We start from the raw sequence: 20,394 nt of genomic DNA, 5'->3' as shown, positions 1-20,394 counted from the left end.
CTGGACGAACTGCACTTAAGTTCCTGCGGCAGCCTTTACAATAATCTACTGGGTTGGTGACGCCACTGTTTATCCGGCGGCAGCAGCACAGCCGCTTCAAAGCTGCCCATTTTAACACACAGTGCCACTCCATCTTGACATGTAGTGGGTATCACGGAGGGTCTTTCGTTTCTGACGATGACGTGGAAGAGGGCTGGGGTCCGGTGTGAGTTCCAGCCCGCCGCCAAGGACCCTCTGGCACTTGCAAGCGGCCGGAAGCTTTCCTCGCGGCTCGGAGTACGATTGTCGCTGGCGGGGCGACTTCCTTTCCTGCTGTTCGACGCTCTCTAGGAGTTCCGACCTTGTAAACTCACCCCGTTCGCCGGTGGTCCCCCTCCGAGCGGACGTCCCCTCTCCGGAGCAGCGATGCCCGACATCACCTTATACGTGGGAAGTGCGAGAAACCTACCGCCGACTAAAAAATTCATCTGGTTCATCGCACGCTGCTGACCGGGTTCTTCAACGGAGCTCTGCTTTACTTGCCTTTCGTTCGACAGCAATACGAATTCTTACTGTCTTTAGCCCCAACGTACTCACGGGTTAAAGGCCACTGTTAGTTGACCACCGCACTGACCTAAGGTTCCCCTCGTCGTCACACCTTCCAGGGAGGGATCGTGTAGTTTCCCTCTACAAAAGCTCGGCCCACCAGTCTCCGTGTCAACCTGTGCCTGCTGCTGCGGGAATGTGCCGTGCCCCTGACGGGCTGCAGTACGGTGTGAGTGTTCAGTATCGCTGGCTGCAGCTGCGCCTTTTTTCAGGAGCGCAGCACCCCCTAGATGCGTCTCTACGTTGCTTTGCCTCGCCCACGACGCGCGGACTGACTTCGGAGCAGCACGGGAAATTCAGAAGCAGCAATTTCTGCGTGGACGGCTACTCCGTGTCACCTCGAGCAAGTCCCTCCGTGGTGCTGTATGCAGAAGCTATCAAGGCGCGCCCACTCAGCGCCGAACTCGGCGGGCGCAAGGACCGCGGAGAGCTGTGTGGCCTACGGTGTTCGCTCAGAAGGGCGCACACTGAGGTTGGCCATGATCTCCCAAGTCCGACGGAGAATGCTCCGAGCCCTACACATAGAGCCACTGACGTCCAGCAAAACGACGCAGTGCTGTCTCTAGCTCTTGCTTTTCCACCCCCCGAGTGTCTGAGGAGCGGGGCGCAGCGCACGCCATCACTGCGCGAGCCTGGTCTTGCCATTTCATAGCCAAGGTGCTCGCCAGGCAGCGTAAGAAGTGATACACACTTATCAAGCTTGTGAACCTGCGAACTGCCTCCTCGTTATCATGACGTTATTAGACGGAAACCAATTCTTTTGGTCATCAACAGCTAGGTAGGTTGCGCCATCAGGGCCAAGGCCGGGGAGCATCGCGCATACTGACTGTCGAGCCATCTAGCTTGCTACAACGCCTTTGTAGGACGCTTCTTCCGTATTCGGCTGGCTCCGCGGAGAGAACTGTACTACGCCCTGGCTCGCCCGTCCACCTTCGTCTTCGGGTCTTCCCCAGGCTCTAGTATTATTCCAGACACAAATCTTACCACTTCATCCTCATCATTCTTTTCCACTACTGCTGCCTTCACTCTGTCCCCGCACAGAGCCCCTTTCCGGCAATCAACTGGCTGCGCGCCTTTCACAATGTTCAGTGTCGCGTCAACCCTAGCTTGTGCCTTGTTCTCCAGTTCGAAAGCGCCTTTACCATCGAGGGCGTCATGTCTTGTGCAGGCGCCACGACCCAGCTGCCTAACAAGGTACCTCACTTGGGCATGGTCGGCAACCGCAGCCGCGCTATAGTCCCCATCCTCTCCCGAATACTGCCCTCGTTCAGTAAGGGCAAAACCGCAAGTGACTGTGAAGGGGGTGCCCCGCACACGATGCAGACCATTCTTACCGGCTGCAGGAGTGCTTGCGACGCGCCTGTTCGATCCTAGTCCGTTTTTGTCTCCGCTTTCTCGTCTTCCTGTTGGGTCAGCCAGCCGAGAGAGACCAAAAGCGGAATTGATAGTGCACCTGCTGCCGTGCACGCGGCGCTCCCGAGAATGCATCAGTACTTCTCCAGTCTTGTTCTTCCTGGCTGCTTGGGCACCCAGTTGTCTCCCTGGGGCGACATCCGCCGCTGCCGTCACCCCCACGACTACTATTGCTCCGAGTTGCGCAGCTCGTCTCATCAGTGCTTTCCATGCCTTGGCTCCTTCTCTCCAGCTGTCCAACAACACTTCTACCCGCCAGCCTCCCCTACACCTCAGCCTCTGGCCTAGTCGGACCGCCGCTTCGTACAGTTCCTGTTCTCCCCAGTTGCGGACGTATGGGGTAGAATCGGCAACGCCGCCCTCGGAAACCGCCAGCGCAGGCGACGCCAGGACGTGGGTTCCCTTCCCGGTCACCGTTCGTGCTTGGCTGTCGGCTGCGCACTTTTGGGCAAAGGATAGCGACGCCGGTTTCGCGTCTCTCCTGCCGCGTGGTATCGAGGGAGGATCCACCCTGGTAGGGTCACTTCCACTCGAGAAATCTGACGGAATTCCGCGTCTGGCCGGGAAACCCTCGGTGACAGACAAAACTGGTTTCGGGGAGTCCGGTGTGTCGGTATTTCCTTGGGGTGTCGGCCTCAGCACCCCAATTACGACATGGACGAGAGGTGCGGCGGTCGGACTCAGATCGGGGAGAAGACGTTTTCGTTGAAGTAGTTGAAGCAAGACGGTGTCGCCCATGCCCAGTCCAACTCCGGTGACGCCATCTTTCAACAGTCGTCTCCGGAGAGACACTGTGGTCGCTGAGGAGTTCAAAGAAGACGAAGACCGGGAGAGATCTTTATTGTTGCAGTGATGTAAGTCCGTCACTCTGTGCACGGCCCGCTGTTGACTGTCACCGCGACCACCTCTTTGTGTCTGACGTGTAGAGGAAGACTCAGAAACGGTTTTCTCATACCTTCCCCCTCCAAATATGGCCCTGCTGGTGGGAGGAAAAGACGCGCCACCTGCGTGGCTGCGTGTTGCCACGGAAAGCCCGGGAGGACCCGCAACCTCCTTAAGGCCGGCGGCCAAGGACCATCGAGCAACGGAAGCATAATCTCGACCCAGTGCTAGCTGCTTAGCCTCGACTGACACCCTTGAACTCTCCGACTCTGTTCTCTCTTGGCCGGGCGCCTGGCTTCGGGGATCAAAAGGAAGAAAAGGCTGGGTTTCCCCACGTTCGAAGGCTTCAAAGACAATTCCCGAGTAATAGCCCAGCCCGCGGACAGTAAGAGGGTGCCACAGTAGCCATCGCGGTGAGAGGCCATATGCAGGGAAAAGCGAGAAGAGCCGCCGGACCTCCTCGGCTGCGGCATGGAGACGGAGGTCGCAATATTGACCGAAAAGTGACCGCGGAGAAGAATAGGCAGCACAGGGTGCGGCTGAACTCGGGAAAGACGAGAAGGTGGCGGGCACTGCTGAGCACGGTTGCAAACGCCGAGAGGGTGAAGACGCTGTTGAGCCACTGACACCAATCTGCGATTCGGCATTCGAAGAAAGCGGGTTGTAACTTTCGATCGCACGTATCAGTCCACATATCTGTGCTCGGTCAATGCCCGGAATGCGAGGAAAGAGAGGAATGACGTCCTCAAGGGTATGACGCTCAAGGCGGTCCAGAGCTCGACAAATTTGTTCCACTTTCACTCTCTCGGAAAGAGCTGAAGCTTCTGAAAGATCCTCCTCTCTCGAGTAGAACTTCATGAGGTTTTCCCTTCTGCCGGATTTCTCTCTCAGGTTTTCTCGCCCCCCGTCCTTATTCACCAGTACAAACCGCCCGCCGCTGGGAGATTCCCCGTTGGACACTTCCGCCGACTCCCGGACACCGTGCTTTTTTTCTCGCATGTCTGTAGGCTCGCATTGTGTCCTGGCGTTCCAGACTTGACATGCATTTGTCGTCTCTCCTCTTTCAGTTGTCTCCCCTGCTTGACTGCCCTGGCAGTTCCCGTTCCGAGAAACGCCCTTGACAGGCCAGCTGACTTCTATCTCAGCTCCCGTGTGAATTCTCCATAGCTTTCTCCCATCTACGAGTCCGTGCTTCACTAGCAGAGCCTCCAGGACCTTGCGGCTACCTACTCGTACTTCAACATCATCCGGCCCCAGCCCTACTCTTTTCAACATACTTACAGCGACGGCGAGGACTTCAGCTTCTGCCCGTACGTCGGAACATGGGAACGAAAGCAACGCGTTACCATCTCGATTGTCATCATTGCGGTCCGGACCCGTAGGAGGAATTCTTTCACTGTCAGTGAGGCCTACGTCCGCTCTGGCGTACTCATCCAAACCATTCTCCGAGGCGTCAGTCAACGCTCCATTCTCCGTATGACGTTGAAATGATGCTGATGTCTCTGCTGGTCCTTCGAACTGATTCTCGCGGACCTGACTAGTGACCCCGCTGACGTACCTGCCTTTCTCCGTGAAAGTGCGAGGACTGGACCCGGCGGTGCCATCTGACTTGACTTCACATTCCCCAACCTTACCCTCGTGAAGGCCCTGTTTCTCCCCTCCCTTCACATGTCCTCGGAAGGAGGGAGTGTTCTCTACGGCGGAAGTGTGGCGCGTTGTCTGCTCACCGCACACTCCCAGACGAAAAACGTCTTTGCCTCCCACACCGAAAACGTCTTTGGCTCGGCTTCTCTTCACTTGTTCACCGTCTTTTTCTGGGCTCCCACAGCCGTGGGTGCCAAGCAGCCCGTGGCTTCTTTCATCTCCGAGGCAACGGCCGTCCTCTGTCTTACCACCTAGGTCTCTGCACACATAGCTCGTTCTCTCTGCTGGCCCTGTGACTATATCTACGTTCCACTGCCAGTGCTGCCTTCGTCTTCCCCGAGCTGTTCTCTCATAGCGCCAACACTCGCCGATCGAGCTCCATCTCACGGGAAACGCAGGCGGGACAAACAGAGCAGACAACTCTCTCTCGCTCGGTCTTCTGGACTTCCTAAGGCTAAGCGAGCGTTGCTGCTCCGACGGAACGTTGTAGAGGCGCACCAAGAGCCGACACAGCGAAGGCGTGAGCTCAGGGCGCAGCGCAAGGAGCCTTCGGCTCTGATCAGTAAAGGAATAAAGGTGAGGAGGAATACACTTGTCGGTTATGTCCCCTGACCCTAGCGATGAAGGGAGGTTAGCCATGCGATTCTCGCTCGAAGGGAGAGCCGTACGTGTTTCCTGTCCCGGAACGTCTCCCCCGAACGACTCCGCCTGCCGTCCGATCAAGACGACCGAAGTTGTGTTCTTTTCAGGACCATGCTGCAGCGACGGTCCACTGGATCTAGGATCTCCGTCCATGTTCTTGGAATTGTTTGGCTGGAACTCTGCAGCCAGTCTGAGGTCCTCTGGCGCACACTCCAGAGAGGCTGTTCCGGTTTTTCCGTCTACCCCTTCCTCCGCCGCTTCTCCCATGCGTTGTTTGTACAGCTCAGCATGCTCCACGACAGGACAAGCAAACTCCTGAAAACCGAAGGCAGACGCCGTTTGTCTCCACTTGTCGAATAGCCAGAGGTAAAGCCGCCAGACGAGAGGAGGGAAATCCTGTGCACCCCGGACAGGAGAGAGAGAAGCGAAAAGCCGACCCGGAGAAGGAGATATGAAACCGGGGAGGCAGGAGAAGGCAGAAGGCATTCCAGAGGACGTGGTCTTCCGTCCCCGCGAAGGTGGTCCGCATTGTGCCGCAACGCGGGTCTTACGCCACGTCCTTGGGAGTAAGAGAGGCTGCCGGCCGGACGAGCTCCGTGTGCTGTGGTACTGCCCTCTCGCCATCCCTGCAGACAAAAACAAGCAGAGGTGAGGTTGGGAGCGGCATGGACTGAGACATGAGAGAAGCTGGCACAGTAGTCTGTCCGATCGCGACAGAGGAAGAAAGCACGGACTGCTTCTCTGGCACTGTCCTCGTCTTCTGCTCCTTTTCCTTCCGTGCTGCCTGGCGGAAAGCGAGAAACAACAGAAGGCCAAGGCGGGGTCTGAAGCAGCACAACAGGCCCAACACCGTTTCGTCACGTAGAATCGTTCTTCAGGCCCTCGAGAGGGTGCGTCGATCAGCGAGGCGGAGGCGACAGTGCGCTCTCCCTTCCGCTTTTGACGGAGGAGGACGCGGCAGAACGGCAGTCTTCGTCCTCGAATGGGCTCCAAAGATTCCCATCGCACAGCTACCGGACAGCAAGACGGACCTGACCAAGAAAAGCCTGAAGCGGAAACGTAAGACGCTGAGAAAGAAGCAGAGGCCACCTTCCCGGTGTAGAGAGAAGCTGAAGGGGCAAACTGTTTGAGACAATGAGAAAGACAAGGACGAGCAGCGGCCACCCACGAAGACGTCGCACGGAACGCAGGAAAGGGAGATGACGATGACGGATCATCAAACGACAGAAAAAAGGGGGCAGGGGAATGCCATGGACGTATTACAAACGTGCCCCACATTCCTTTTCTTTTACTACATTCTGCTGCTGTTGCCGAGAACAGACAGAGGACATACACACACAGAAGATGCCCTCCGCGCTTCGTCATTTCCCGAACTGTTAGAGAGGATAGAGCGTGGTCGCAGCCAGGGTCCCCGGAAGAAAAAGAACCTCGCTTCTGTCGGCTACTGGCCCGTCGGGTTCTTCACGGAAGAACTTGGAGAAGAATGGGATTTGAGAGCAGCAGGCGAAAGGTGGAAACACGCAGAGGGGACAGAAAAAAGAAACGCTGCCTCTTCCGAAACGTCCCTCCACTTCTCTGAGTAGTGTGCCTCGAAAGAACAAAGGCGGAGTCGGCCTTCAGAACCTACTTGAGCTGAAGGCATTGGCGGTCACCGTATTCCTCGTGGACTATAAGTGAAGCCAAGAAAAGAGGTTGGCTTCGCAACGAGCGTGGCGGAGGACGACGGCAAGCCACACCACACAGGCGCCTTGCCCGCCATCCCGTCAGGGGTGGGCCGTACTGAACATCGATCGGAATCTGCTTCTGACTTGTGTGTGCCCAGAACAGGCGTCGGATTCCCGATTCTACGGCCGATCCACGTTCAACCACGAATCCACGCTGAGATGCAACTTGAACTCCAATCCGTAGTCCCGTCGCCGGTGAGTGGTCATCACTGGAACTGCTGGCTGTAAGTTTCACTTCCAGAGTAACGAGTTGTCAGTACCTTCAGCGTCCGCGTACATATGCGGCGGTGCATTTCGGGGCATTCTCTCCGCAGAGAACACGCCTCGTAAGGGCTGGTTCCCACTACTACTCAACGACCCAAATGGTTCTGAAGCGCCGGAGCGTGGCACGGCTCAAGCTTGAAGTGTCCACAGAACACTAATTACACTAACACTTGTGTGCGACTTCCCTGACCGGCCCGCATGCAATCGGAGAAAACAATAAGAAAGGACCCGAACAGCCTATGGCCAGAGAAACCGGAAACGATCCTACCTCCCACGCAAGGACTCACGAAAACAAAAAGAAGGGTGGTCTAGCTCCCATGCGAGGACTCACGAAAACAAAAAGAAGGGCGGCCAGTAGAGAGGGACACGAGATCTAGGAGGCAAGGGGGTTATGCGTTTGCGCTGCCCGACCCCTGTTAGTTTGACACCCGTACGGGATCGATCCCGGAAGCCAGAGAAGAATTGAAGGCAAATCGCAATCAAGCGAGGTGGGTGTTGTCTCGGGATTGGTGGTAGGTTTATTACTACTGTCTCCTGGCTGTTCACGCAACTATTCGCAGGGCCCTGCCTGTGGTTCTCCAGCTGAGACCCGGCTGCCTCCATACAGGGCAGGTCTGGCGTGGTGGTTGGAGGGAGTAGTAGGAGGGAGAGTGGGAGCTGCCCTTGCTTGTGTCAACGCCGCAAGGAAGTTCCTAGTGGTGTAAGAGCAGTGTCCTGGTGCTGGTGTTCGAGGATTGCATGACTCGTCGTGTTTTTTCGCGCACACAGACTCTCGCTTCTTTTTCTCTCACCTCCCGTGTTGAGGTATATGACAGTTGTTAGCTCTTTACTCTTGAAGGCAGTATGCGGAGGGGGGATGAGATAAACTCTTTCTGTCCCGTAATGTTTGTTCTGCTTGCGACTAATTAGCTGTATCTTTCTCCGCTGCTGCCGTGATCTCTCCCCACTCCGCTGCTTCTTTCGTAGTCACACCACTTTCACTTTCCTCACTCAGTTTCGGCCCGAGACGCTTGCTTGAAGAAAGAGACCTCCTTCTCTGTGTCCGTCAGCCCGAATTCCCTTTTTCCCCATTTTCGATCCCCTCTTAACATCCTGTTTCTCTCTTCGCGCGGCTGATTTCGCATGGTTTTTTTCTTTGCCGGGCAGGGAAATCGATACGCTTTCTGCTTTCTCCGCCGAGCCCCTCTTGCTCCGCCGTTGTTGGGGGTCTCTTCATCCTAACGTTCCTGCAGTAAATTGACTTCTGTTTGGATCTTGAGAGAGTTTCTCTGAATTTTTCCTGCCGCGGCCGCATGCTGTCCCGGCGTGGAATACGGTCTTCCGTGGTCGCTGGCTGGTTAACAGTTCCTTCACTCATTGTGACATCTCGTTCATTTTCGAGTGCTTCTCGAAAAAACTGGTCTTATCGACGTACTGCGTGCAGATATCTTTCTGGTTCGCAACTACTGTTGTTCAACTCTGGAACCTCCGCCAACCTCTCTACATACAGCAAACCGCATATGTGCATCTTTCACTTCTACATTATTGCAAAGCCGTCTGCTCATACGTGGAGTCGTCCACTCTTTTCAGTGATGGAGATATGCGTGGCTGTTAAGAAGGCCTGCGATACTATATGGTTGTACTAGCCATACATCCAACCATCGGCACGCCTGAGTCCGCCGGCAAAACGACGGGGCACCGGCCGCCATTCCTTTGAAGAGACCACCTGTTTTGTCCGGCTTCTCCTCTGTTCTTTGATTTCGCTGCTAGTTTGCTCACGCGTCACTGTACTGCGGTGGCGGCGTGCACTTTTTGCCATCCCGTACGTTGGTTGCCCCGAAGACAGTGTGCGGTTCCGGAGGCGCTTCTTGCGGGGCGTCGGTGGTCTGTTTGTGGGCACGTACGCAAGCCTGCAAAGTGTTGCTATGCATCCGGTCGCGCGCAACAGGTGGTACTCAGAAATCTTTGCATCCGTCTGCTGTGTCCTTCGCTGGGCTATCCGCCTGTCATGTGAGAGAAGTCCAGGGGGGTCCCCAAGGGCATTCTCTTGTTCTCGTCTAGGAGGCAAGCCTGGCAGCATCCCAGCGTAGCACACACTCTAGGCCTTGCCTCCAGAGTGTGGAGGTTCTCTCTCCTTTCTCTCCACTGGGTGTGTCATTCCCCGTCAGTTCCTTTCCCTATTGTATTCTCTGGTATCTGATGAGGAGGTTGATAGTCGCGACTCTTTTCCCTTCCATGTGTTGCGTCGACTTTGTCTTCACTCTGACAGCGAGGATTGAAGTAGCCCGGTCGTCATCCTGTTTCGCTTGTTGTCATACGTTCGCAAGGACGACGATCACATTTGCTTCAGCCTTTTTCTTCCGAAATTTTGTTAGAGGTTCGGGAATCGCGTGAAGCGATCACCGCAGGTACTCTGTTTGGAACACGCTTTCTCAGTTTCTACTCAGGAGTTAACAATCGCCTTGTCACTTCTCACAATCACCCGCAATTCCATCGTGTTCCTCGGCAGGTTTTAATGATTCATTACCTCTTTCTCTTTTGACTCCTTTCTATCTTCTTCTAAGCACAATCCTGCTTGTCTTCCGTGCTACTAAGGTCTCGATCTCGTGCTTCCGTTCTTTCACTTGAGCCTCGTGTCGGGCGTCCTTCCCGCCTCCGTCCTTTTCTGTCGATTTAGTTTCGAGCGTCCTAATCATCTGCTGTCGGACCTTTTTCTCTCCCCAAGAACGACACCACTCCCTTCTCGATAGGAAGGCCCGTCTTCCGTCTTTCTTTCTTCCAGTCTTTCTTGTTCCCCGCGTCTCCCGTTTTGATTGCCCTGCTCGTCGCTTCTCCATTTCGCATCTTTTCTTCAAGCGTCAACCCCCCTCCGGAAGAGAATGGCATCTCCATCTGCCCCGCCATCTGGGGCGGCAGTTGGTGGAGGTGATACCGCTTCCCTACAGTTAATGCAGCAGTTGCTCGTTTCGACCCTTGACTCGAGACAGGAAGTCCGAGAAAGTGCCGAGCAACAGTTAGTAGGGGCGAGAGACAGTGATTTTGGCCTCTTCCTTGTCTCTCTAGCGCGCGTTATAGATGTTCCGCTGGTTACCGATGGCGGCGCAGCTCAAGAACAGCTCTTAGCAAAGCAGATCGCTGCTGTCACCTTCAAGAACTGTATCAGTGCAAAGGTAATGATCCTGTCTTGGTCTCGTGTCTGTGATCGCTGTTTGTGAGGAGTACTTCTTGAAGCGAGGGCTCACTCCGCTGTATCCTCAGCCGTTAGCTGAACACCGTCGTTTGCGGACATCACAGGATTGCCAATGCGTAACGTGGTTTTCCTGACAGCAGCCTTCTGGCCCGTGTGTATCTCATACAGGGTTAGTGTGTATTGTGAATGAAGTTCGGAATGCCTCTCGATAACCAGCCTTTCATGAGGCTCTGTAGTTGTAGCGCTTTCGCTTCCAGTGCCGCAGTTCTGCGTACTGTAGACGGTGTAATAGCTATCATTTGAAGGCTCTCATCCTCTTTTCCCACTTCTCGTACCAGGGAGATCTGCTCTGACCTTGTGGATATACATCGTTTGTGTCTGTTTACCTTGGGTGGCATCAGCTATCTTTGTTGTTTTTTTTCGTCCTGAAGTATTCATGACGGTTGTTGAAGGTGTGTTCACGCATTCTCCCTTCAGGCAACTGGGCTTGACACCGTTCTTAGTTATTCAGGAGTGTGTGGCTCTCTCACCTTCTTTGCAGGTGTGTGATACTGTTATGTCTTCTCGTGTTCCCTGCTTGTGTAGATTTCGGCAAATGTATCTGCTCCTTTGTTAACACTCAGTGGGGAGCGCTCAGTAAAAAGTAATGTGGAGTAAGAAAGTGTTTGTAGGGCTCGCGTCTTGCTTCCTTGCATTGCGTGCTTCTCGTAGGATTTGACGCTTGACCAAGCCGCTGCGGACAAATGGCGCGCTCTCCCTGACAACGTTAGACATGCGATGCAGGTCCAGCTTCTCGCTGCAATCAACACAGAACATGTTCAGGTGAGAAAGAAGTAGTTGGAGCATCTGGCGCTCGTCTCAGTGAGCGACCTGTACTGTCCTTACTGGAAAGATCAGAAATGCCCCAGACTCCATGCGCTCCAGTAACGACGGTGGCTATCAGCAGCCGATCAGAAGGGTGGTCTTCTTTTAGGACCTTGAGCGGGGAGTCCCTCCCCGTGGCTGCACTATCCTACCTACGGTCGCTACACACGGTTCGCGTCACTAGCACTCCCCATGTCGACGCATCCCGTCGCTTGGAAGCTTCTGCTGGTAAGGTGAATTCTCGGTATGATGAACGCTGCATTCCTGTCCTGTGTCTTTTCACACGATTGCTTGGTGAAGAGATTTTCTAAGTATGTCCGTTTGAAAAGGCGCATGATAATCTTTCGTTGAATGTGTACATTACACCGTGTGTAATACAGACAAAGGGGGTCCCTGGAAAGACCCACTTTTCATCTTTTCGGTTGACCACGTGGCGCTTTGTCTTACCGGCACACCTTCGGTCTGCTTCTTGCGTTGCATGTGTGACGTGTTTTCCTGAACAGGTCGCTAATGCAGTGTGTCAAGTCCTCTCCAAAATTGCGCGTATCGAGCTCCCCGCAGGGGGTTTTCCAGAGCTCCTGCCTTCGCTCCTCACCCTCGTCACCGATGCGACAATAGGCCCCGAGGGCGGAGTTCCAGAAGGGTCTCTGCACCGGAAGGTGTACGGCAGAAATGCTCTGACTTGTCTTGCTTACTTGTGCGAAGAGCATGCGGACATCGTAGAAGAAACTGGAGAAGATCCAGCAGAAGTGCTCAGCGAGGCTCACTGTAACAACATTCTTACGGCGGTGGTCCAAGGTAAATGTCCGAAGAGTCGGGATCAGTGTCAGTGCAACCAGCTGGCTTTGCTTTCCACGTAGCGTCCTGTTTCCCCACCCTCCGGGGCATTGCCGTAAGGCGATAGCTTTGATATATTCTTTACTTACTACCCAGCAAAGGTGTCTGTTGCCGAGGGTTCGCGGCACGAGTCGGGCTGAGGCATTGCTCTGTGTTTCCGGTTTCTTCCGGTGTTCAGGAATGAAAGATGACGATGTTCAGCTAAAGGTAGCAGCTCTTAAGGCTTTATATCACGCTCTCATCTTTTCTAAGAAGAATTTCGAAAACCAGGTGAGCGCTCTCCATTCCATCATTACGAGTGTTCCGGCAAAGGGGGGAGAACAGGGGTTCGGCGGCATGCGCCGAAGAACCAGAGAAACATGGCTGCTCTCACCTCAGTCAGGAAGCACTACAGGGGCGGGGGACAACGATGTCGGGGCTTCAATTTGCTTACGTCTCAGACAACATGACCTAGAACGCGGCGTGTCTGCCAGCAGTGCAGCTGTCCCGTGATCTTGCATACATCCACACCCGTGCGGGTGTCTCTTATTTTAGGAGTCTGTAGATGAAGGTTTTCTTCCTGGCTAATGCCGAGCGCAGTGACTTAAGGGCGTTCGACGCAGGGGACTTTGGGATAGAAAGTAAGTCAGCCGTCCCACACTGTGGTCCATCCGTTTTCTGCTTCTCTGCGAGTGTCACGCACGGACTCTCCTTTGTGTATAAGATATGTCTGTCCGCACCGATTGCTACGTGTCGACAGACGGAGCGGACGTATATCTTGCAAGTCGTTCTTGAGAACACGAAGGTGCCGCAGCAGCAGGTGCAAGTGGCGGCCTTCGAGTGCCTTGTGAAGATTGCAGAGGAGTATTATACTTTGTTGGAGCCGTACATGAGCGGCATAGGGCCCATCTCATGGGACGCATTGAAGAGCGGGGACGACAGTGTGTGTATCGCGGCTATGGAGTTCTGGAACACTATCGCCGATGTGGAAATCGATATTCAGCAGCAGCAGGCCGACTCCGGGTTGTCTGAAGGAGAACAAGCTGACGAAGCTGCTCTTGCGGGGATACCCAAGAATAGCCATATCATTAAACAGGCATTGCCCTTCTTGTTGCCCATTCTCTTGAATGCTCTTACGGATCAAGAAAGCGAGGAGGTTGATGCTGCCGATTCCTGGACGTCCGCCATGGCCGCAGGAACCTGCTTAGGACTTTGCGCACAGGTGAAGGCAGAAGAAGGACGCTTTTGCTGTCGAGCCCCGAAGGCCGGAGTGATGTATGCATGGGTCAAAAGATAACGGACAGATGAGCGCGGGTTTACGAACTATGAATGTTTTCCACGCACGTGTTCCTCCAACGAACACCCCCCACGTGTGCACGGCGGTGTGAGCAGGAATGATGCCACGACGCGTGCATGTGCTGCGGTTTCCCGCAGACCGTAGTGGTACAGACGTCGTTTTGTTGGAGCCCGCCTTGTCAGTCACATCGAAAGCCGCTCCAGGTTTCTCTCCAGCTGTCTCCGAGGTTGTGTCTTTCATTGAAGCTGCCTCCATTTTGAGGTTGTTTTTGTTTTCAGGTGGTGCGCAACGATATTTTACCCCCGGTGATTCAGTTTGTGTCAGAAAACTTTGCGAGTCCGGACTGGAAACGCCGAGAGGCAGCAGTTTTAGCGTTTGGCAGCGTCATGGAGGGACCAGACACCGAAGCTCTCAAGCCGCTTGTCGAGGAATCCTTCGCTTCTTTAGTCAACGTTCTCCAAGACAGCTCTGTGGCCGTGAGGGACACGGCGGCGTGGACACTGGGAAGAATTGCCCAGTTCCATACGCCTGTGGTACTCCAGAAACTTGTCAACGCTGACGGGACAGCCGTGGCCGAGGACAACTCTCTCTTCGCAGCGATTGTGAATCGACTTCTCGATCAACCCCGTGTAGCTGTAAACGTGTGCTGGTTGCTGCATGAGCTGGCGGATCACATGACTCTTTCCAACGAGACGGAGGCCGGCTTATCTGGAGGTGATAAACCATTAGTTACTCCGCTTGACCCACTCTTCCAGAAGCTCTGCGATGCCCTCATCCAGGTTTCTGAGAGACCCGACGCTGTAAGTGGAATCGGACAGCTTGCTCGTGAACTCAACCCGCGTTCAAGGACAGCGACTGAGTCGACCGCTCTGTGCTGCATGAGCTGGCGGATCGTATGACTCTTTCCAACAAGACGTAGGCCGGCTTATCTGGAGGTGATACACCATTAGTTACTCCGCTTGACCCACTCGTCCAGCAGCTCTGCGATGCCCTCATCCAGGTTTCTGAGGGACCCGACTGTAGCACGGCCAGTATGAGAGCAGGTCCAATCATGAGGGTACAGAGCCTTGCATGCAACAACTTGCTCAAGGAGACCAGGGCGGAACCCCTCTGTACACACGATGGCCAGCTATTGAAAAAGAAACCGTTCTAGCTTCGTTGGAGATAACATTCCAGACCGGTGCTGGTGATGTTTCTGGAAAGGCGTCTGTACAGATGAACCATTTCAAAGGGCGTGTACGGCTTCTCTCGATCTTTGTGCGTGCGACTTTGCTGCACTTGCCTCCTCAAGGATGAGCGGAGTCTGCGGGATGCGGCTTTCAACTGTCTGGGCGCTCTCATCAATAACGCAGGTACGCGCAGGATCACTGGTTTTGCCGTAGGGGCATGGTGGGCTGCGATGCAGTGCTGCACCGTAGTGTAGAATCCGATTTGAGATAGGCATTCGTTTTTGGCAGCGTGCTGCTCACTACATGCGACTGCTCACTCTTGCTCAGAAACTGCCAGTTTTAGTTCCCTACTGAGGTTTGGGGATGTTTCGTGGGGAGAGGGAAGGAAACCTGCCACTTGCCTCCGTACTAGATTGTGTAGTGTCTTTTGTGTTGTGACACTCAGACGTGGTGTTGAATTCATACTGTGGTCGTAAGCTTATTCCTCATGGAATCTCGAGAAGATTTCGTGTGAAGACGTACCGCTTCTGTACCTCACGTAGACAGGTGGCTCAGGAAACCCTCATGGTGTAGCCGGTGTAGTGAACCATGCATTTTCTAAAGTGTGTGACTACTCTCCAATGCGTCTCGGTGTACAGGGGAAAGTTGTAAGCCTTCTATGTTGAAGTTGCTTGACCACTTCGTCAGCCAGCTGTCCCAGTCCTTCATGTTCGAAGCCAACGAGGCGACACGACAGAAACAAGGTGAGTTTAGATGGGCGCTTCCCCTTAGGCAGTGCGTACCGTGTGTTTGGCGCGGGCCGCATAGGCGTAGTGCAGAGGCGTTAAAGGCTGGAGTTACACTGACCCTCCTGCTCTCGCGGCCGTTTTTCTGAGGCGTAGCTCAGTGTACTTTTCCGCCTAGAGAACTTCGACCTTCCGAGTCCAGCCATTTCGCACTAAACCTTTAACCCCGAGTCGGCAAAGTCGTGTAGTGTGGATCCTGACGAGCGGTTTCTTCAGTTCATTGGGTGCCTGCATCGCGACTTCGGGACAGCGCGTGCCCTATCATTTTCTACCAAGTTCGCAGATTGAGTGTTTGAAGTGTCCACCCGTGAAAGCTGAATGAGGTCAAACCGCTCTCTAGCGACAACTATCTGTGGAGTTTTGCTTGTTTTCTTCTCTTAAATCGCTATGGTTGCATCTATCTGAGGCGGTGAAAGCCAAGCGTTCGGAAGCGGTGTAGCTGAGCTTGATAAATCATACGGATTCTTGCCGAATTGAACACGGGTTTTTGCGCGCAGGATTGCTCTGCGGAGTGATGCAGATTCTCTGTCTGCGTCTCGGATCGCAAGTCCAACCTGTCGCTCCCCAGATATGGGCTTGTCTCGCAAGAGTAAGTGTCTTCCGTAGTTGAATGGTGGTCAGGAGTCTCGTACAGTCTGTCGTAGCCTTCTGCTTCTCAGGCGACGGTGGTTCTTCAATGGCGGCCCTGCCCTGGAGTGGCCAGGCTGTGCTGTTCCCGGTTCGTGATTGCGGGCATGAGTTTCCTGGTGGTTCGATTGCCGGAATGCGCAGGGAAATGAGGTAGATGCCGGGACGCAGAAGATGACAGCAGGCTCGCTTTCGTGGTTCTCTTCCATCTCAGCGAAAGAAGCCTTACTCCGGTGTGCCTGCCGTTATGCTCTACTCTGTCTTACTGTTCGCGATTGTGAACCGAGAAAGTGCCTCGTAGTGGGCTTTCTCTAGTGGCCCATGCGGCTGCACGGGGGATTTTGCCGGTGTGCTTCCGTGCAGATCTTTCGTGGCTCCCCACCAGCGAACGCGCCTCCAGGATCTGTTCCGCCGCTGTCGTGCTCCGCTAGCGAGAGCATCACCAATGATGCGCTCCTCGCGACATCGGCGCTAGTCAATGCTGCAGGGCCTGCGGCAAAGGACTTCGCGGAGGATGTGGTTTGTGTTGTCGCCTCAGGATTGGAGAATTCCACTGGCTCAGCTGCAGGGAACTCAGGGGGAGGCGCCGGTGCTGCAGCGGCAACGGCGGGCAGTAACACTACCGATGAGTTGCAGACGGTCCGAATATGCGTGGAGCTCGTCGGGGACATCAGCCGAGCCTTGGGTCCGGCTTTCGTACCCTATAGTGAACGGTTACTTGCAAAAATGTATCAGATGCTGCAGGTAAATGCCGCTGTGGTCGCGTATGCGTTCAACGGCTCTGACGTACCAGGCCAGCCGGTTGCGCCCTGCGCGAACGCATAGATAGCGATGTGTAGATCGATTTTTCTATGAGTAGAGGGTGCGATTGTGATAATTGGGCTGCGCATAATCACAGCAGTTGGCTGTCCCGACGGCACTGCCTTAGAATAACAGAATGTGTAGGGGTAACCGGGGGCACGTCCAGCAGAAATGCCCAAAGGGGCTCTCATGCACACAGCAGTATTTCTCCCAGAACGGTCCAAGAACGTCTCCCCAGGTCAGTGATATCGGGTGTTACCGCTGAAGTGGTACGGTTCATCTCATATGTGGTCGTTCGGCGATGGAATGGAATGCGTGTTGCGCACATTCCACTCTGCCATCTGACTGGTTTTTATGCTCTCTTGTACTTACTGGGGAGCGCTTCTTCGTGTCCCTTTTTGTCGGTAGGATCCGAACGTTGAACGTGCGCTGAAGCCTTGCGTCATGATTGCAGTCGGCGATGCGGCCATGACAATGGGTGGTGAGGCTTTTTCGCCCTATCTTGATTTGTTCATGACCATCCTTCACCAGGCCGGGAACACGACGTACGATGTTGGGCCGAGCAACTGGCAGGTGAGGAAGCTTGGAGGACCGACTGGGCCCACATCACCCCGTTCTTGCATTTTGGTAGAGCCGGCTCCTTTTTTCTACTGGGCGCGTACTTGGAGTTTGCGCCATGTATCAATCTTAGTGTTCAACGCAGTCCGCGGATGCGCATGAAGAGCAGTGCACGGTCTGGCCAAGTTCTAGCGGCAATGGGACAGCAGTGTGCCGTGTCGGAGGACATCTTTCCTCGTGAATCTTTTCTGCGCAGGTCCCGCGGGGGTTGTATCTGTAGTTCGACAGCAGTTGTGGGGGTAATGGACCGTGATAGTACTCATCCTGACGACGGCAGCTGTTGGTGAAGTAGGTCACTGTGAGATGTGTGTTCTACTTACCACCTTCCGTCTGCGCATTCAGCAGCGAGGTCACTAGGAATGCCGGTTTCTGGCCATTGGAGACGCGTGACCACGTGCCGTCCGAAGCAAAGGGCGAGTTATAGTGTGAACAGAAATACCCCGGCCTCGCCCGAACGAGGTGTCCGGGTAAATTTGCGACCAGTAGCAGGTCGTACAGCGGACAGACTACGAATTTCGACAGGGCACACAGCACCATGCTTCGCCGTCTGTAGAGGAGTTTTGGCTGCGAAGACATCTAGGTCGCAATGAATCCGATACGTGTGTCGTTCAGCTGAATGACGATTGGTTGTGGTACATCCATGACCTCCGGGAGGGCGTCTTGCAAGCATACATGTCGATCGTCTACAGCTTCAAGGAGTGGAAACTGCAAGATCTCCTCAAGCCATACGTGAACGCGATGCTTGATGTCGTGAAGGCTGTGGCGTCCACAAGTCCGAAAATGCGCGGTGTTGCTGAAAACGCAAAACAGGCCATCGAGCTTGTAGGGTAAGTATGTGTACGTCTCATTCACGTCTATGATGGCGTGGTCGCGTAGCGGAAACGTTGGCGTGTACAATGAATGATCTTGACTCGACTTTTCAAGTGCCGGTGTGCCTAACATGTTCTGCGTAACGTGTCTGTGCTGTAAGAAGGAGACGGGACCAAATGACAGTGTCTCGCTGTTTTGGATGCGTTGCAGAGATTTGATCACGACATACGGTGCTGACCTTGCAGTGCACCTGCAGCGGGCACCGTTTATTGAACAGCTGCTGCAACTGGCTGGTGTTATGGGAGCGAGCAAAGAGAGCGCCGGTGAAGCTTGCTTAGAGAAGGCCAAGTGGTTGCGACAGGTAAATGCAGTTTTTCTCTGAACTCCGTGGCAGAGCTCCTTGCAAAACAGTTGGTGATTTCATGCCTGGTTTTCGGTTGATATTGACACTCCAGTAGGCAGAAGATCGAAAGTCTCGTTTGTTGATGACACCTTCTTTTCAAAAACCGTGCGATAGTTGTGGTATTTCAGTACGCAGCTGAAGCCGAAACGTCTGTTGTCGTCTTTGGTTTTCGACCCTAGTGGGATGTGCGGGGGGACCTGATTCGTGTGGGGGAGCCGAACATTCTTTTCCGAAGAAACAATCAGGTGGCCGCAGCGTCCCTGTCAGTGGTACCTGTGTTGCCCTTGTTTCCCCAGAGGCTTAGGTTTCAAGTGAGACGCCTGTTCGCTCATCAGGCTGCCGCCGCAAAGTCCCTTGCTGTGATGTATGTGCTCTGTGTAGCTCATGATGCGGTACCCCGGTTAGGGGTCGTCTTGGGGCCGTCACTCAAGTCGCTACCTCTTTCCGTGGTCGAGGCACGGGTTCAAGCAAGAGCACCTTAGCAGAGGAAAGACTGCGCGGGACAACGAAGAAACTTTCTCGGAAGCGCGCTAAAAGACAGTCTAGCCTGGTGGTGACCTCGGCTATGCTGGGATGAAGCACTGCTGGCCTGGCGATTGATAGTGGTGTCTCGCACCAGTGCCTGTTTGCTTCGAGTCTTATCCTGACTCGTACTTTGTTTTCGAACGGCGCATCCAAGAAGATGGTCCTTGCCGAAAAAGCAGCTGATCTGATGTGCTCATCATACCGGTTTTCCTCACAAAAACGTAGGAGTCTCTGCCGCTTACTCGAGAGGAGGAGACGCTTGCACACCTTTCGATTTAGCCTTCTACTGGACGGGCGGGAAATGTGTGCGCATCCTCTGTTTCGTGCGTCTGGTTCGCTGGTGGTACTGAGCTGAGCAGGCGGGTCAATGCACAGGCGGAAACCTCCCAACCTCGGGAATATGTGGGTGAACGGCTCCCAGAATGTACGTGCGCGGAAGGTGAAAGGATTTTCCACGGTTTTATTTTTGTCGTTTTCTTTCGGCATTCGTCCCTCCCGCCCGTAGCCCCGGGTGAAATTGTGGCAGCGTCTCCTGTACGCTGAGGTGGAATCTGGGATGGGCCACGTCTCTTTTGCGGGTCCGTGTCTACACCCTTTATTCGCGTCGACGGTCGAACTTTTGTTTCCCTCGCGAGGACCTGCAGCTTCCCTCCTTCTTCACCATTGCCCGCCCAAGAGCGGCCCTCGCAGTCGCGTGTAAGTTCTGTGCCGAGGTCGGTTATTCGGTTGTTCGCTTTAGCGTTCTACCCCGTTTCGAGTGTACCGTCAGTATACAGAAGGGCTGACAACTCATGCGTGCGATCTCTGGCACGCCGTGAACAACCGCCCTGTCAGCGAATGTCCGCGGCCAGGCTGGCCTAAGTTACGCACTGACGGGCCGTGTGCTGCTGGTACGATCATTCCGTCTTGCCAACCAGTGCTTCCGGATGAGTCAAGTGATCGTGTTTTTGGCCTCGACGGTGAGCGTTCGCGGATTAACCCGCCTTATCCTCTTACGAGTGCAGGTATATGAGAGCGGGCCGTCTTCCCCTGAGCGCACGAATGACCCGCCGGCTTCACACCTACCTATGAAGTAAACGACATAATGTTGTTGAGACATCAGATGAAGGACACGAAGAGACACGAAATTCGCAGTCTGTCGTCTCCGGCACCCGTGACCGTTCTCCGCTTTCACGGAGAAGTCTAAGTTGCCAGAAAGTGCATGGCTGTAGCAGTATGCGTGAGGAGCGACGACAAACACACCGCGTTCAGGTCGGAAAGTGACTCACATCCAAAGCTTCCCCGGCGGAGGCTGCGTGTAAGTGTTGTCCGGTTTCGTTGAGTCACGGACAGTTGTCGTCGGAGGCGGTGACTTTC

At 54.5% G+C, this 20,394-nt stretch overlaps 2 protein-coding genes across 2 annotated transcripts; one reads left to right on the top strand and one right to left on the bottom strand.

Moving 5' to 3' along the window:
- Positions 1-48: 48 nt before the first annotated feature.
- On the bottom strand, positions 49-7,674 carry CSUI_003288 (trna ligase class ii core domain (s and t) domain-containing protein). Its single transcript, XM_068063486.1, has one exon. It carries the CDS (start codon positions 6,529-6,531, stop codon positions 1,492-1,494), a length of 5,040 nt encoding a protein of 1,679 aa, XP_067924540.1. The 5' UTR covers positions 6,532-7,674; the 3' UTR covers positions 49-1,491.
- Positions 7,491-20,128, top strand: CSUI_003287 (importin subunit beta). Its single transcript, XM_068063485.1, has 14 exons — positions 7,491-10,303; positions 11,035-11,145; positions 11,691-11,985; positions 12,203-12,294; positions 12,764-13,225; positions 13,579-14,100; positions 14,592-14,652; positions 15,108-15,212; positions 15,752-15,843; positions 16,245-16,625; positions 17,091-17,255; positions 17,913-18,127; positions 18,321-18,471; positions 18,895-20,128. The coding sequence occupies exons 1-14, from the start codon at positions 10,013-10,015 to the stop codon at positions 18,916-18,918; spliced, it is 2,967 nt and encodes a 988-aa protein (XP_067924539.1). The 5' UTR covers positions 7,491-10,012; the 3' UTR covers positions 18,919-20,128.
- Positions 20,129-20,394: the final 266 nt, after the last annotated feature.

This window comes from Cystoisospora suis (assembly GCF_002600585.1).
Source record: "Cystoisospora suis strain Wien I chromosome Unknown contig_1437, whole genome shotgun sequence".
In the NCBI taxonomy this organism is placed as follows: domain Eukaryota; phylum Apicomplexa; class Conoidasida; order Eucoccidiorida; family Sarcocystidae; genus Cystoisospora; species Cystoisospora suis.
The sequence above is the reverse complement of the archived record's forward strand: the minus strand, read 5'-3'. Positions and strand labels throughout refer to the sequence as shown.

Excerpts from the sequence above, each read along its gene's own strand:
- CSUI_003288 (XM_068063486.1), bottom strand. The coding sequence starts at position 6,531 with ATGACGAAGCGCGGAGGGCATCTTCTGTGTGTGTATGTCCTCTGTCTG.
- CSUI_003287 (XM_068063485.1), top strand. The coding sequence starts at position 10,013 with ATGGCATCTCCATCTGCCCCGCCATCTGGGGCGGCAGTTGGTGGAGGT. Across the intron at positions 11,986-12,202 it reads TCTTACGGCGGTGGTCCAAG|GAATGAAAGATGACGATGTT; the intron begins GTAAATGTCCGA and ends TCCGGTGTTCAG. Across the intron at positions 14,653-15,107 it reads CGCTCTCATCAATAACGCAG|GGGAAAGTTGTAAGCCTTCT; the intron begins GTACGCGCAGGA and ends CTCGGTGTACAG.